General features: G+C 38.6%; 1 protein-coding gene across 1 annotated transcript in view; it reads left to right on the top strand.

Moving 5' to 3' along the window:
• rgs7b (regulator of G protein signaling 7b) overlaps window positions 1-18,552 on the top strand; it is a 110,921-nt gene that overhangs the window by 42,541 nt on the left and 49,828 nt on the right. The window contains exon 2 of the mRNA XM_053639365.1: window positions 17,502-17,598. Within this exon, the coding sequence (XP_053495340.1) occupies window positions 17,502-17,598 (97 nt within the window). The remainder of the gene's footprint in view (window positions 1-17,501; window positions 17,599-18,552) is intronic.

The following is an 18,552-nucleotide window of genomic DNA, read 5'->3' as shown; positions in this document are numbered from 1 at the left end:
TTGTAAGGTGCAGGGGTGCAATGTTTTTGAGTCTTCCTGGGTTAAGTCTAGTTCACACTACACGACTTTCAACGTCTGCAAATCGCTGTGCCGTTCACACTAAATGATTACACTGTCTCGTAATCGGGAGTCGTGAAGTCGTTGTGGCGTTCACACCGAGTGATTGCTCGGCGACAGGGGGTCACACATCACACACTACACGATTTGACAACGACTCTATCTGGTGTCCAAACTACATTTTGTCACGAAAACACGTGCGAGAAGTGACACGGATATATATGACGCGAAAATCACGCAGAAAACAGGAGTTGATTTTTCGGAGATGGACGTAGGACAGAAACGAACGGTGCGAGCTGTTTGCGTGATGATTTGTGCTGAAGAAACCCCAAAAAGGAAAAGACAAAGAAAGTGGGTGAAAGAATGGATTAGCATAAACGGGTAGCAGGGATTGTGTGCTACAGAGAGAGTTGGAGGTGAGTAAAGAATGTTTGTACAGCTTCTCCCCTCTATGCTTCTGCCATAGGTTTCACAGGTTTCTTTTCCTCATGGTGACCTCACCCCATGCCTTGCTCTCCCATTGGCTGTCACTCGTCACCACAACCACTGCCAGTGACGACAGTTTTCACAGCACAGGATGTGGAGTCGCCTGACAGCTCCAGATATTTAGACTGCCACTTGGCGAGCACTGATTGCTCCGTTCAAAAGGTTTTGGTCGGTGAGCTCGGTGATTTGCAAATCGGGCTTAAAGTTGGGTAGTGTGAACTAGGCTTTAGGCGTTTACTAGCCTAGGTGAGCGTTGGGAGGCAGCAGGGTGTTGAGTAATCTGACTGCCTCAGGGACGAAACTGTTGCAGAGTCTGCTGGTGGTGGCACGGATGCTCCTGTACCTTCTGCCAGATGGCAGGACGGTGAAGAGTCCGTGGGATGGGTGAGTGGGGTCAATAATGCAATAATGTCTGGTCATGCAAATTTATCCATGGCATCACAGGTTCCTTGGTTCCAGACCAGCAGGTTTACGGAGTCGGCACCCGATGGCCATTGAATTAAAAGCCATTGAATTCATAACACTGAAATATATCATTTAGAAAACCACATAGCTGTATTGATTTGTTTTGGAAAAAAAAACAATCAATCATCTACACTCATCTGTTTCATTAACAGCAACAGGTTATCAGGTGATGCCAATCTTTTGTTTGGGGTGAGTCTGTACCCACTGCAGCCTCAGACTCCTGTTCTTGGCTGAAAGGAGTGGAACCTGATGAGGTCTGCTGCTGTTGTAGCTCATCCCCCTCAAGGTTCCATGTGATGTGCATTCTGAGATGCTTTTCTGCTCACCATGGTTGTATAGAGTGCTTAGTTGAATTGCCATAGCCTTTCTATCAGCTCGCGCCAGTGTGGCCATTCTCCTCTGAGCTCGGTCATCAACAGTCTTGAAAATGTGAATCGAAGAAATAAATTGTAAAGTGTAATATTGTTCAGTCTTTTTGTCTCTTTGTTATTATTGTTTCTATTGTCCCCAACTTTTTATTTGTGGCTGAAATTCTTTGACATGAAGGAATGAAGGAATAAGGAATAAATTCTGACTCCACCGCCAAAACTTTCCCCATATCACTAGTAAAACCCTGACAGAAAAGGATGACTCAGTGGGCCAAGACTCTGCTTTCTCGAAGCATCAGAGCATAATAATGATGATAGTTTGTTAGACAGGCTGTAGCTGTGGAAGCTCGAGGATATCGAGAATAATTATAGTTTATATGTGTATCCTGCAGCCAAAGTCCTCTCCACTTCTGATTTATTTTTACATGAAGAGACCTCTTACAAAGTAATAATCATCACTGTGGCTCTTTTAAGATTCCCTTGAGTGCTTTTCCATTGACTGAGCTTTTGTGTTATTTATTTATTTAATTTTGTATTTATTTATTTATTTTTACAAAACTGATTTTTGGACACCTTTCAAAAAAAAAAAAAATTCCCTTTAATCCGGTTTGCTTTAAGTTAATGGCTTTTTGTTAATTAGTTGCAAATGCGTTCCTTCACAAGGTCCTGCCTCAGACAGGATTACCAGCTGTGTCTTTTTAGTGCAAGAGTGATGATCTAGGATTAGGAGATAAAGAGCATTACTTCAAATTGTAGAGAGCTGGCTTAGCAATCGAGAGGAAATTCTCCAACGTGGGCATATCCAGACTCCCTGTAGACTAAAGAGTGGAACACTGCAGTTGGGTTTAGCTCGAAATGCATCCTGTTGAGAGGACATCCTATTGTAAGGTGAATAAGTGTGACTAATCCATTGTGCTCCATGGGCAGGGGTTGAATTCTTTTAGTGAAAAGAAGGTGTGTTTCTCACCAGGCGTTTGGAGTTCTTAAATACTAGAATGGTCGATTGCTCGTAGGGCTGTGGTAGCTTGGTAGTTAAGGATTTGTACCTGTGTGTGAAGTCAAATCTCATGACCGGTGGGAGTCGGCACTGGCCGCATTCACGTCATGTCGGAATTACCGTAATTACTAGATGACAACCCGGACGTTCTACTCTGAGCTGTTCGTGTCCTCGGACTCGGAATTAAATGAATCTGTGTGAGATGATGTTGACAACTGCAGAATTACATTAAACTGTATTGTATGTCTTCTGTATATTTACAGATGAATCTTGCATTATTACGACATCCATAATAGTCAGTTATACGAATAATTACACAGAAATATTACGAGATAACGACTTAACTACATTGTACCGCTGAAGCCACCGCCATTTTGAGTGTTTCCGCATGACTTTGTAGCGGTCAGGTGGTACAAGTCGGAGCTCATTGAAAATTCCTAATTTACAAGTTGTAATTACAAATTCTACAAGGACATGAATGCTTTTTACAAGTCGGAATCTTGTAATTATGGTAATTACGACATGGTGTGAACGCAGCTATTATTCTCATTATGGGAAAAGATTGATGTTTAACAAATTCGGTGAAATATTGAGAAAGTAGCTTTTTGGCAAACACACCAAAACAGCACGATATAGTTGTATGCAAAAGTTTGAGTAAATAACATTTTGTTTATTTTTGAAGTGAAAAGATGCTAACTTTATATATATATATATATATATATATATATATATATATATATATATATATATATATATATATATATATATATATATATATGAAACTATTTATAAAAAATAACATTAGTAAAATTCACTTCGGATAATGGCATCTGTCAAGAATAAAAGTAAATAGATGTATTTCAGACACCGCTCTTGCTTTGTTCTGGAAGTTCTCAGCCATATTGGGCTCTACAGCCGACGATCTCAACTAAAAAAAATTTTTGCCCTTTTGACAGAACAATGAATTTGTGCAGGGTCCTAAGAGATTTTTGCCCAAACTGTCAAAGGATGAAAAATAGTCTTGGGGAAAGGGACACTCTGTGGCTACAACTCCAAACTTTGTTGTGTTTCATAGCCTGAGGGATAGTTAGAGGGGGGAAAAAAGCACTTACAGCCTTAAATAACACACCTTGAATATACACAGGCATTACAGCTGTTAAATACATTATGATCTTATTGTGAAAGAAACAATTTGGACAAAATGCAATGTTCACAAGTTCCATTTTATATCAGTTGCATTCAAGATATTTTGGATTCTTAATTTTGTACTGCACATACAAGGATAACCAGTGTGGAAGGCTTGTTGTCTGTAGTTTTCTGCAATGCAAACTGAACTTCTCAAAAAATCATGCAAACTGACTTGCAAACTGCTATTAAAATACATTTTAGATGTAAAAAAAAAAACAAAAAACAAACTAAATTGGAATTTTACTACCACCCAGATTACTTCTAACATAAAATTCAACTTATAAACTTCAGGTTGCACCCCCAACCTGAGTCTCTGATACCAGACTATCTGCTGATGAAGAAAATGGTTAAACTTCAAGATGCAGCTACGGCTGGTTTTAGCTCTGTGATGTCCTTTTGTCCATTTTTTTTTTTTTTTTTTTTTTTCTCCCACCTTGTCGGAAATCAAGTCTATTTGAGCTCCTGGACATCTAATATTAATTTTGTTAGAGCTGTATGTTGACTTTGAATGTGAAGGTAAAGATGGAGCCGAGGTGAGGAGAGAGAGAGAGAGAGAGAGAGAGAGAGAGAGAGAGAGAGAGAGAGCGAGAGTAATGGGGAGAGGACGAGAGATGTACTGAGAGAGTGAGATGATGAAAAGCGGAGGCAGGGAATCTTGCAGACAGAAAACTTTTCAGCAAAGTCATCAGAAAGGTTAGATTAAAAGTCGGCGAGTCTCCAAGCCATTTGTCAAACGGCTGTTCTGAGACGGGGGAAAGGGTAACAGAGATATAAAATAGATCGCAGAATAAATGGCGAAGTTACTATTCCTATAAATTTGATCAGGAAATAGCCAAAGCTTTCCTGAGGCATCTGAAATATCCCATATAACGGAAACTTTCTAATGCATGTACTGTGATGCAGATTATAATATACTATTACAACGCCATTTTCAGGAAATGTTACTTGTAACATGTATAGCATATTAAATACTTCTACGTTCTTATGTACAGTATAACTACTTATAATTTAGAATTTGAGTACATTGTAACTTGTGTAATAATGAACAGATTTATACAGCAGTATTTAGTGACACATTGAAATAATTAAGGAATAAAATATGGTGAGCCATGCTATTATTGGAAAATAGTTTAATGACAATGTGGTGTGATAACGGCCGACATGAAGCGGCTATACCAAAATCGATTATTTTCCTCTAACAGCATTTTAAAAATCTTTGACCACGAAACACGTTAATTGTTAGTCGTTCTATCACCAGCCTCTCGTTATTTCTCTGTCTTGAAGTTAATAAAACAAACAAACATGTTACCGCTGTCCTGAAGACTTTCCCTTGGTGGAAAACTTACTGGCCATTGCAAAGCCCTGACACTAGAGACTCCTTCCATAAACATCTCTTTACAAAAAGCTTCAACATCCAACCAATTACGTATTTTTCATTACTAGATAACATATTTTTAATTGGATTGTTCTTAGCCTTGGATTATTGTGGTGTGAATCCCTACAAATGAATTACTGTAGAATAAAATAACACGTTATTAAAATAAGCGTTAATATAAATCTGTGACTTGCAGCCTGCACTATTGCCAGGGCTGCCGTTATAGTTATATAGCGTTATATACACCTTCTGATCCGTCAGAATGAAGAATTCACCAGTTCACTGGTATAGTTACGTAATATAATTGAATAAATGAGTAGCTGTTAATAATAATTCTTTTATACACATACTTTAATTGCATATTGGATTTTCAGGTATAATCAGGTGTACTGTATTTCAGAAGTAACACAACAGTGGTAAGGACTGAAATGGAGTGGTAATATAACTGAAATGGATCGGCAAGTCCATGTAATGCACGTGTAGGTGTAATAATAGTCAGCTTTATTATTCCTGTTTGTTTCCTCATTTACTCTACGTTGTATTTATTTTCCACTATTCCCACTTGTTATTCCACGTGTAGGTTATTTCCTCCTGTGATGTTTTCCTGCTGTATCAAGGCTATTTCCCGGATCGATAAATTATCTTTCCATATCATCCATATGACCCGAATGATATATCGGCTGGCGGATCAAATCAATAGGTCCTTCTGCAGAATGTAGACCACAGGAGATGTGACATTTAGTCCATAAAAGCCAATGAATGTGTCTTTGCATCCATATATGGAAATCTTCAAGTAGGAAGATGGACTGTGTTGGCATTTTATATATGTTTATTAAGATATAGTATATGGTGTGTGTGTGTGTGTGTGTGTGTATGTTTATATTTTCATATACTTTGCAAGACCGCTAATATAGAGCTAATCTGACAGGATTTTATGACTACATCAGATTCATAAAGGTTTATAATCTTTAAAAAATGTTTAAAAGTCTTATACTATACAGGAATACAGTTTATCCATCCATCCATCCATCCATCCATGGAAATTTAGTTATAAAGCAATGTAGCCTCAATTTTCATACATTTGAGGGAAGTAGCTGTGTTTCAAAGTAATAAGCATTAAAACTCAATGACTAGATGTTGAGATTTATCACAAAGTTGTGACTGCAAAGTGTTTAAGCATTAAACTTAACAACACTGCTGCTGCTAGCTAGTCTGAGACATTTTGGTACCACTTCACTCTTTGCATTGTAAAATGCATATAACAGAACTAAAAGTTTAGAGATGCCATTGCATGTATATGGCCTAATAAACATAAGGTGATAAAACAAACAAACAAAAAAACTATAATGAATGAGATCCATCTTTTACTTCTATACTTCTCTATGATGGAAAAAGTCAGTAAGATGTCAGAAACTCTGGTATCCACTGGCAATTATGACATCATTTATGATCATTCAGATAACACATAAAGGCAGTATGCATCCATCATATCACACAGGCCACGATATCTAATAAAGGCTGGTGTTAATGTAAAACTCACGAGAATATCCCAGCATTTTTCTCACCTAATTTATGGCATCTCTGGCATATGGCCGATTATCTTAGGCAATAATTTTTCAAGCGTTGAGAAGTGACTGGAAGACTCTTCTACTCAAAACTCGATTCTAATCGGCTTAGCATTTCTTTCTCCGTGCAGGGAAACATGTCAAGATGTACGTCTGTGGTAATCAGACATATGCTAACGGTGTGGTAGTTAGAGATTAGAGCAAAGAAACAGTCGAATATTTCTTTAATCGGAGCAGAAGTCATGTATCATGGAGCGCGAAAGAGATAAACAATATGTTAGAGCCTTAATCACCGAGATAAAGAGGCTGTTTAATATTTATAATGCAGGTAAGTGTGGTGCAATTAAACACTTGCGAGTCTTCCTGATGCCAAAACCATTAACATTGCATCAGACTAATACGGAGGAGGATGAGTCACCCAAACAGCCCGCTTGTGTTTAAACTGTCAAGAGCGTGAGGGATTCTGTTTATTACTCAATAAATAGGCCTACTGTGTGTGTGTGTGTGTGTGTGTGTGTGTGTGTGTGTGTGTGTGTGTGTGTGTGTGTGTGTTTTGTTTGTCTTGTTCTTTTTTTTATTCAACCAAGCCCTTGGCAGGGACAGTGTATTTTAGTGTGTTTGGCCTTAAGTCACCATTTCTAAGACGTTGATTTTTGATTTGACTTGGATTTAAGTTTGTGAGACTCGAATTTTGATTCGGACTGGATTTTTGCACGTTCTGGTGTCTAACAGGTAAGGAATAAAACACTTGGGAGCATGCGGTCATAACAAAATAATCCATGATACGGTTGTATGATCTGTTACCTCCCTGAAATTGATTATTTTCCGATAACAGCACGCACCAAAGTGTTTTATTCCACTTATACCACAGCGATCTGCCCACAACGAGCATTTCTAGCTTATTAAGGAATGAAATGTTGTGCTTTTTAACCATTTATAGTTACATTTAATGTTGTGGAATGTCCACAAGACAAGTTCCTGTTATCACCGACATTATACAAGTGATAAACAGTTGTTACGTCACCAGCGTCTCTTTTTTTCTCTCTTGAAGTTTATAAGATGAGAAAATGTAGCTTGTCATGTTACAGACAAATCAGAAAGTACATTTCTTTGTCCTGAAGATGTGGGCAAAACTTTATTGACTCTTACAAAGTACTGACACTTTCTTTGTTTTGTTTTGTTTTTTTTGTTTTTTAACCAGTTACTATTACTTATAGATTCTGTAGTTTGTCTGCCATACAAACCCCTGGGTAAGTTGTTATTATAGAAACCATAATATATAAAAACGAGTTCATTTCTATAAAGCTATAAAAAAAAAAAGCTATAAATCTATAGTTTATTCTATAAACTACCACCTGAGCTGCTTTTATAGAAAATGAATCAACACCTAGACCAATCAGATTGGTGAATTCAACAACACTGCGATACAAGTTGGGTACTAGTACTTTTGAACTAGACTGGATCTGATAATGAAATGGCTTAAGGTTTGCCTTGGACTTTTAACTAGTTGTGACTTGACTACAACCTTGAGTGGTGGTGATGTACTCTGTGTGTGTGTGTGTGTGTGTGTGTGTATTTATATATATAAGGTCATAGTTCAAATCCCTGCATTGCCATGTTGCCACTGCTGGGCTCTTGAGCAAGGCCCTTAACCCTCAACTGCTAACTTGTATAAAATGAGATGAATGTAAGTCGATCTGGAAAAGGGCATCTGGCTTGGATTTTGTAAAAAAAAAAAAAAAAAAAAAAAAAAAAACCTACTTAATACTGATATTAAAAATGTAAAAAATATTTTTAAAAAATGCATTCAATAAAAATGTATTTTTTATTAAATTGAAAAGTTTAGGAGCTAAATGTACTCTAGGAGTTCATCACTGTTGACTGTGTCTTTTAAAAAAACAAAAAAAACAATGAACATTTATACTTTTTTTTGTTGTTGTAAACAGTAATGAGAGAGTTTTATCTGTTCTGCCGCACCTGATTCAGTTCACAAAGAGCTTGATAATTGCCTGGGTGAGCTGAATCTAGCAGGTTTGAGCAGGGGAACTGTCACGTTAACAAGGCTGGAGACAGATGCAAAGGCTGTTAAAGCTTTTATTAAAGAGACAGGCAGATAAATCCAAAACAACAGGCAGAAACATTGTCAAAAACAGGTATGGGTCAGGTGATCTACAAACGGGCATAAAGTGGGCATAGATGAGAAATAAAGAAACGCGGACGAGAGCGGGATTAAAAACCGGGAAAACGAGGACAATGAACAAAGTCTTGGTATGGCTCTGGTGGCAAAACTCAAACACGATACTTCACCCTAAACAAAGACACACGAGACGTTTAAATATTAAACGCATTCACCGGGGTGACACAGAATAGCTGAGACTAGAGCTGCACAATTAATCAAATATTGATCTCGATTACGATTTTGACTGCCCACGATTAAATGAACGTGATCGACTCCAATATTGAAGTTTAAAGTTCGTCCTCCGCTCATAGAAACTCCGCTGCATATCAAATCAAGCACTTCCTAAACTTACAGCCAGTCACCATAGAGCGGCGCAGGGATGACGTCATTTATATGTCAAAACTCAGAAACGAGTTCGCATTTTAGCCCTTCTGGTTCCATCCCAAAGTCAATGGGTTTTTTGAATGGGATTCTGGTTAAAAGCCTGAAATAAGGTCTGTGGTTGAACACAAGCTCAAAATAATTTCACCTTTCAATCTACGACATAAAACACGCCAGTATAATCCCACTCATGATTTTTACATGTACTGAAAACGGCGCTTGCTAACTGTCACGTAATGAGGGTTTAGGACGGATGCAATTGCAGATAAGAGCTTTATTAAAGAGAGGCAGACAAATCCAAAACGTGAAACAATAGTGTGGTCAAAAACAAGCAAAAGGTCAGGCGATCGGCAAACAGGTATAAACGAGGCTAAACAAGAATCCAACAACGAGGTCGAGAACAAGATCAAAACGATGAGACGTGAAACTATGAACAAAGTTTGGTACGCGGAAAACTCACGCAATACTTCGCGTCATACAAAGAGACACGAGAGGTTAAAATGACAAATGTAATTAAGGGTGAACACAAAACTAATGATGACACATTCAGGAACAACCAATGACAATACAGGGGCGGAGACAGGACAGAAATCATAACAAATGCACATGTAGACAGTAAGCAAAGTCAGCGTCTATAACAGAGCGCACTGAGAGCTCCAGCGCATGCGCGAGGGGAAATCATGACACAAACAAGTTGCTAAACGGCACTACAGACGTTGTCGGGGACGTCATCACACAGAACAGGAAGAAACTTTGCAGATGAACTGGTTCAGGTGTGCGGTGCACAATTCCCAAAACAATTCCCGAGCGACCGTGGTGTAGTTCGTTTATAGCGTACGGTTAGCTGTTTATTTCTGGCGATTGTATTCAGGCTTCAAACTTCATAAAGGATGTGTTCATTTGTGAAAATTATGGTGATGCACAAAATGTGTTAGTATTGTAAACTTCTGTTGATCACAAAGCTTTTTTTTTTTTTTTGCAATAATCCAAAAGCCTGTGTGAAAATCCTATTGGGTTTTTGTCGAGGGAACCGATGTGATGCTAACTTCCAGGTTGTGGTACAAAATGACATCACCCCTGCACCTCTCTATTGGGCGATTTGTCTGTGTCTCTCCTCCTGTAAACACTGTTATTGCCTTTTCTGCCTTCGCATGAATTGTTTTCATTTGGTTGCATATTGTTATATTTGGTTACATATTTTCATTATTTGATGGCATTTGTATTTTAACTTATCCTATATTTTGGGTACAATTTTTTTTTTTATATTTTGCTTCTACGAGACGATGCACTTTAAGGATCAGTCTAATTTGATGCAAAGATTTCTACGTTAGCAGGAATGGAGCACAACATGGAGGTGAAAGCAGCGGTCTGTTTATTTAAAGGTGAAAGTGCAATCAAAATACGTGGTCACTAAAATCAATGAATAATCGTGATAAATACTCGAGATCTCAATATTGATCAAAAATAATCGTGATTATCATTTTAGCCATAATCGTGCAGCCCTAGCTGAAACACATTAGGAGACAACCAATAACATAACAGGGATGGAGATCTGACAGAAATCAAAACAAACACGCGTCAAACAGTAAACAAAATCGGTGAAAACCCAGAAGCGTGCGCTGTCGCAATTCAGGCGGTTCATGCTTGCTGAGTGCAGGAGCGTTCAGAGGAGGGGAAATCCGTGACAGGAACACTAAACTGAGTCCATTCAGAAGCGGATCTGATCTCGGTCATCCTCTTGGGTGTGTGATAACCAAAATCTAAATATGAAAGATTAGATAAGACCTCAAGAGACAGAGACACCTGAAAACAAATACAAAAACATAAAACTTCATGACTCCATTTAGTCTCAGGGAATGATGGGAAAAGTAAAGGGCACATGTCGTCTTGCCGTCTGCTTCCTCAATTAAAAGACCATTTAAACACATTTAAATAAATTTAGCATGAAATTGCAACATTTATTGGAAATATTTTCCAGAGTTAGCTTTTGTGCAAAGGACTATTTTTTGATATGCAGTTTAAAAATGTATGGTTCTTAGTCTACAAAATTTGATATTGTATTTGTGTTTTTATTTATTGGACCACAATTTTGTAATAATAACAGATCAAATTGTGTATGTTCACTAATTTGATTAATTTTCTCTAGTACGTAACTGAAGCTGCTGCAGTAATAATAATAAGAAGAAGAAGAAGAAGAAGAAGAGGAAGAAGAAGAAGAAGAAGAAGACATTAATTTTGTATAGCGCATTTAAAAGTTGCTTTCTCAAATCATTTTACAACAGATACAAATGTAACCAAGTGGTAAATGGTCTGATTATTGCCTAAGTTAGAAAAGTTGTTATTGCCCAAGTTGTCCTAGAGGTGTCAGTAAGTAGCGATGTTAGGTACAAGTGAAGAGGCTAGGCACGCACACACACCCTACGCAATGTTCTGTGAGAAGTGCGGGAGAGAAGTCCGCTCTTGGGTTTGCTTGGTAGATTTCAGTGTGTTCATCTAAAATGTTGGCAGTTTCGACTCCTGGGAATTGAAGGTATTGTGCGGTGCAGGAGCTCATAATTTCCCCCACTGCCGTATTGTCGGATGTAAAACTTGTTAGCAACACTATAGCCAAATCACTTATCAGATCAATTACTGAATAAATGTAAATCTAAAGAACCCTTTAAATGTGTTCCTGGTGGTAAATCTAAATCCACGGTCACACAAAGAAACAATTAAAACAACACAGCAAAAATAAATAATGAATTATGAATGAATATGCATAACAAAATAAAGCCAGCAGTCAAGCAAAAGCTACCCTAAAGTAAAAGGTTTTCATATGAGGTTTAAAAGTACCTAATGACTGTACTTCCCTAATGTCAGCCGGGAGAGAATTCCATAGTTTATGGGCACAGGATGAAAAAGCGCTGTCACCTATGGAGCGAAGACGTGTTTGAGGAACAGCTGAAAGGCCGGTCTGAAAGGAGCACAAATTACGATTTGGTGAGTACAGAGTTAAGAGCTCGGCCAAATACTGAGGAGCCAGACCATGCAATGCTTTATACTTCAACATAAGGATTTTAAAATCGACTCGATACCTGACAAGGAGCCAGCGTAAGGACTCTAAAATGGGGGTTATGTGATCACATACCCTAGTACCAGTAAGGATATTGCAGTTTATTGACTCCAATAAGAAGTGCATTACAGTAAGCGATGGAAGAAAAAACAAAAGAGTTAATCAGCTTTTCAGCAAACAGAAAAAGACAACATGGGCCGTAAGCTATAAGAAATATTTCTGAGATTTAATAAGGGAAGTCTTAACAGTGTTCTGCACATGAGGGTCAAATGTCAGACTGGCATCAAAAATAACTCCAAAGTTTTGAATGAATGTAAATCTGAGTGTCATCGGCATAAAGTGATAGTTAAGGCTGAGAGATCTTAAAAGCTGAAAAAATATAAAAACTTGAAGTAAAGTGCTGAGAACCGAGCCCTGAGGGACACCAGTGTGAACAGGCCCAATCTCAGACCCGTGACCATCCATAAACACAAACTGATTGTTCCTGGAACATGGAATTTCACGTCGTCTTCTTTGCTTACTTAGCTAGCTAGCTAGCTAGTAAACTAGCTTGCTTTTTTTTCCCCCAAGTGGACATGAGTGGGATTTTAGCATCTGAGTCTCGATTTTCTTTGTCGTTTTGCTAAAAATGATTTATTTAACAGCAGACAAACCTGAAAACAACTATTTTGTATTTTATTGTAAAATCACTAGCTAGCATAACACAGGGTACCACATTAAGCTAAAATCTCAGACTTTATTAAAGCAAAACTGCAGTACTTATTTTAGAAAGGCTTAGAGTCATGGTATGGTAGTGGTGTGTTAAGTCATCCAAGAATCGAATCCAAGAGGCTTTTTTTTAGTTAGTGTATGTGTGTGTATATGTGTGTGTGTGTGTGTGTGTGTAATATATATATATATATATATATATATATATATATATATATATATATATATATATATATATATATATATACATACAGTATGTGTGGACTGCGCTGCTGATGTCATCATCAAACTCTGAACTTGTCTCAAAGTGAATGTTTGTTGTTTTGAGTTTTTGATTGTGACAGCCGCGTCTGAGTTCTGAGGCGGGGAAACAAAATGACCACTGGTAAGTTAGCGTTCATCACTATTTAGCGTTAATGCTGCTGAAATGCCTGGCTGAGTTTGTGATATTTAGGCAGGAAGCTCTCGAAAATGTATCCATTGGAAAACAGTAACTCTGTGAGGGATAATTATCTTTATCTATCGCTACTGCTTCAACAGTGAATATCATGTACTGCTTCCTCAGTGTTGTTGTTAGACTACTAGTGTCATTTGTTTATGCTGGCTGTGAAATATGGACTGAGGTTTTTCCGAGTCCCTGAGTTAGGGTTAGCTAGCTGCATGCTGTCACCAGTAGGGATGAGTGATGCTAACCAAGACGCTCACCTGAGTTAATAACATTATTTTAGCATACAGCTCGTGGTAATGTTAGACATTTCCATTACCTTTTTGAAAGTTAACGATAACCTAGCATTACGGCTATACACCATGATGTAATACAGAGAGTGGGTTAATGTTAACTACATCTAGCAAGTGTTTTGGACAAGGCAAGCTGTAGTAATTAGCATTAGGAGGATGGGTTAGAGCCGTGTTTCTCCATGTATTCAGTGAATATTAATGCTGGGTAACAGGTGCAGACAGTCAGTGGCGAACGGAACTTAGCTAGCTCAGTAATGTCGAGGCCAAAAGTTCTTCACAAGGTTAACGTGACAAAAAGAGAGGATGAGGGTTATAGTAGGATGTAATGCTTTCCACTATTTCTGTAATGTTGGTTAAATTAATTAGGATGTGCAGAAATCTTGACGGTGAGGTGCTAAAGGCGGGGAAATAAATATTCGCAAGTCAGCTAGATTTCCCTGGTGAGTCTACAGCGCCATTTTGTTCATTAGGAGAGTGGAGGTCACTTTTCCAAAATTATACAATTTGAGATTCTGTAACGCAGTTTCTCAGTTAAAGCCCAAAGGCATTTGTCCATATTTTGTAGCTCTTTTACAGCTTTTCAAATGGAAGGGAGTGGGACTCCTGTCTTCCCAGACGGCAGAGAGATTTGTAAGAAGATGCATCAACTCCAATTCTTACATCTGTCAGCTGTTTAAACGATTTCAATAAATGTCACCTGAATTTCATGCAGTTGTTTCTTTATTTTGTGATCATTGGAATTTTAGCATACAAACAAATTGCATTTTAGCATAATTGTAGGGAAAAGCGTATACACAACACATCTGTGTTATTTTGTGTTATTCCTAACACATCCTCGTGTGGAAATGTACTAACACACTGTGTTGAAAGCAACACAAAATGTGTTGTCCTTAACTAGACCCAGAGGTGTGTTAAAATGTGTGAACACGTGAGGAGTCATTTTTAACACATCTGTTTTAAGAGTGTACCTAATTTCAAATAAAACCCAACTATTTTCATGAAGTATTAAATACGTTCTACGAATGTTGGAACGCAATATTATAGAAATTTTGACTAAACTAGAACAATTGTAATTATTATATACAAACGTTCCCAATTATGATGAAACATGATGAAAATGTTAGTGTTAACATTCATACGAGTACAATGTGCAGCAAAGTTGTAGGAATTTTTATAAGTGTTACAGAAAAATGGTCTTCAGACATCCATAAAACTTGCAAAGAAAGAAGTTCCAAAAGTTCCTAGAACCATAATGTTCAGAAAATTGGAAATTGTTAGCTGGAACACAGGGTGAAAAGCCATTGTTTGGTCCAGGGTTGCTTGTTCAGGCTAAGCCATTATCCCTGCACAGCTCACCTGAAGCAGGAGAATGGTGTTCAGTAACTGAGTGTGATTAAATATAAAGGGGTGAAAAAGTTCATCTCTCAAATGCGTACAATGATTGAACTATTTGTCTTGTGTCCGGTTTCCCAGAATGCCGTGCCTCGAATAAGATGACACGGAGGATAGGGTATTTGTAGGAGCAGTGTCTGTCAGTGTGTCAGTGACTCTGTGTGTGTGTGTGTGTGTGTGTGTGTGTGTGTGTGTGTGTGTTTTCCGTGCTCTGACACTGCTTCAATTCATGACACACTGATGGCTCCAGTACCTCAGAGCGGTTTGTTTTTATCCACGTGGCAGGTCTGTCGTGTGAAGCAAAAGTAGCAAGTAAGCATTTTAAGCAGGCAGGACAGCCATAGCTCTGTGTGTGTGTGTGTGTGTGTGTGTGTGTGCAAATCAACTGTCTTTACATTACATTTACAGCATTTGGCAGACGCCCATATCCAGAGCGACTTACAATGGTCTCATTTATACAACTGAGCAGTTGAGGGTTAAGAGGCTTGCTCAAGAGCCCAACAGTGACAGCTTTGCAGTTCTGGGATTTGAACTCGCAACCTTCTGATCAGAAGTCCAACTCTTAACCGCCAAATCTTTAAGAAGACTTCCCTTTAAGTCTTTAAGTCCATAAGAGGTTAAGGGAAGCAAAAGAAGGTGCTAATCATGTAGGTTAAATCGGTTTGTGACTCTGTCAATTAAGCCAATCAATCGCTGCCACGTGTGCAGGCCTATCAGATGCTCATACCTGCATGCTCATACCTGCACACTCTGTGTATCTCAAATATCTAAAGCAGTGGTTCACAATGGATCCCTATCGGAAGCGTCTGGTTGTAGTTATTGCCGCTAAAGGTGGCACAAATAGATTTTAATTCTGAGGCGGCAATTTGATTTTCACATAGGTGATAGGTGTTAGGTGTTTGGATTTTTTTAAATTTTTTGCTTCAATAAAAAATTAAAATAAAAACTGTATTGTTTGTTTACTCAGGTCGCCTTTGTTTTATGTTGTATTTTGTTTGAAGATCTGCTCAAAAACAGAAGAAATTAGGATGGGGCAAATATTTTTTCACAGCACTGTACTATGTTATATTACTGTTTTATTCAACTCATGGAGGCATTTTTTTTTTTATTCAATAACTACTTCACACAGGTCTACAGGGAGTTTGGCCTCATCACCTAGACATCAATACATTAGCTCCTTATAGAAGCTAGTTAAAGTACCGTTAGCGATAATAATGGACGAATAACACCTGTTAAACTCACCTCAACATGTCTTTTACAGTCATTTAACCCACCATGGGCAATTGAAAAAACACTGCTGCAAACAGTACAGCGAGCTACACCGGGGGTTTTTTTTTTTTATACCCCTATTATGCATGAGTACACTTTAGTGTAGAACGCCGAAGTGTCCTTGGTAAGACACTGAACCCCAAGTTGCTCCCGATGGCAAGTTAGCGCCTTGCACGGCAGCTCTGCTACCATTGGTGTGTGAGTGTGTGTGTGTGTGTGTGAATGGGTGAATGAGACAGTGTAAAACACTTTGGAACCACTATGTTAAAAAAGTGCTATATAAGTGCAGATCATTTACCATTTAGTCAGGGATGAAGTGCGTTTTGTCCTTCTTTTTTTTATTTATTTGGAGCCTCTGCCATGGCGCTGCAGACACTAAACTGAACCGAACTGATGGATGAACCGGAGAGAGAGAGAGAGGTCGACTGTAAAGTCTGCCTACCGAGAAAACTGTCCCGTCTGTCACTCGCTCTCTCGGTTTCTTCAGAGCCCGTCTAACATTACGAATGACCACTGAACCCTCTCTCGCTCGCTCTAAAAAAATTAATCGATTTCCGGGATATTGTATATAATTTGCAGGCATCGGGGAGCCGCTTTTAAAATGCAGGAGACTCCCGGAACTTCCGGGAGAGTTGGGACGTCTGTGTTTTATCTGTGGAAAGTTCAAGAATAGAGAGCTGTATGAGAATGTGAGAGATAAACGGAGAGCGGGGAGAGACAGCAACTGTGCATGTCTCTAATACAGTCTGAAGTGTGCAACTCAGTTACGTGATAGCATTGAATAATTCTCTGTAGTAATTTCTCAATAGTCATGATTCATCTTGTGGTCTTTTCCTTTAGGGCTGATTGTCTAAATCTCAGAGGTCAGCTTTTTTAGTAAAGCACCTGTCAAAGTGTCAAATGCTCAGCAGGGTTTTATTCATCCTTTAATGACGTGTACGTTTCCGTCTCGTCCTCCGCTGATGAGTGAGTGGGCTGTGCAATTCCTGCCATACAAAATGAACGTGCTGAACGAGTGCATATAATTACAGAGAGAAGTTATCCTGTGATTACACAGAAAAGGAGCTTAATTAAGGAGTGTGTAATTATCTTGATTGTTAATGACGTGATACTATAAAACACTCAGTTCTTTGGTTTAATTCCCCCTATTCTTCTCTCCTCTCATTCCCTACTTTCCTTCACTACTCCTTTCGTTTCTTCTCTTTTCCCACCTCTTTATTTCTCTTATTCTCTCCTTTGGTATACTTTCTATTAATTTTTTTTTCTTCTTTTCCATTGCAGATGGAGGACATTATTGCTCGGATGCAGGAAGAGAAGAACGGCATTCCCATTCGCACAGTGAAGAGTTTTCTGTCCAAGATTCCCAGTGTCTTTTCAGGTGACTTGAAGCGAATGACTAAATCCTGCTTTATATTGCATCTGGTTTGTCTTGCTCCTCAGAGGCGTCTGAAATGGATTTGCGAAGGACTGAGTCTTTCTAGTCTTTCAGAACAACAGGAGGATCAGAGCTGTCCATCAAACAAAGGGGCGGGTATTAAACAACTAGGTTGTACATGTTTTATTGTCGTATATTTAAAAAAAATAAATCGGCGACACTTGGAGGATGAAGAGGCTGACATTTTTGCTAGAAGATTCTACAGTTGTAGGATGTCACTGAGGTAAAATGTTGGTTATTTCTTTATAAGATGTGGCCACAAATGAATAGGTTAAAGCCACAAGTTGAGTAAGATAATGAGTCTTTATTGGTCACATATACATTTGCACAGTGAAATTGTTTTCTTCGCATACCCCAGCATGTCAGGAAGCTGTGGTCAGAGCGCAGGGTCAGCCATGATACAGCACTCCTGGAGCAGAGAGGGTTGCTCAAGGGCCCAACAGTGGCTGGGGCTTGAACCCCCAACCCTCCGATCAGTAACCCAGAGCCTTAACCTCTAAGCCCCCACTGCCCCCTAAGAGATCTATTAAGAACTTAACTTGTGGCAACTAGTGTACATTAAACTCAGAGAAAGAGAAATGAAATTTTGGCCATTGTGGCCAGGACTTTACAAATAGAGATAACTGATAATATTCCACTTTACTTCAATCTCAGAATGAAAAGATGGAGTCACAGGCATCACGACATGGACGTACAATCAGCAAATTGAATAAAGTGAACAGACTCTACCGCCCTTTACCACCAAGTAATTACCTGGAGGCCATATTAAGCTGTGTGTTTCACGATTCCTGACCATGACTTTGGTATCTTGTGGCCACAAGATACAGAAGTTAGTCTGTAACCTCAAAATATGAACTCATAGACTCAATATATTAATTTGTGGTTACACCTTATTAA

The sequence above is a fragment of the Ictalurus furcatus genome, chromosome 13 (genome assembly GCF_023375685.1).
Source record: "Ictalurus furcatus strain D&B chromosome 13, Billie_1.0, whole genome shotgun sequence".
NCBI classification, from domain to species: domain Eukaryota; kingdom Metazoa; phylum Chordata; class Actinopteri; order Siluriformes; family Ictaluridae; genus Ictalurus; species Ictalurus furcatus.
Note: the sequence above shows the minus strand (reverse complement) of the source record. Positions and strands in the feature narration are given on the sequence as shown.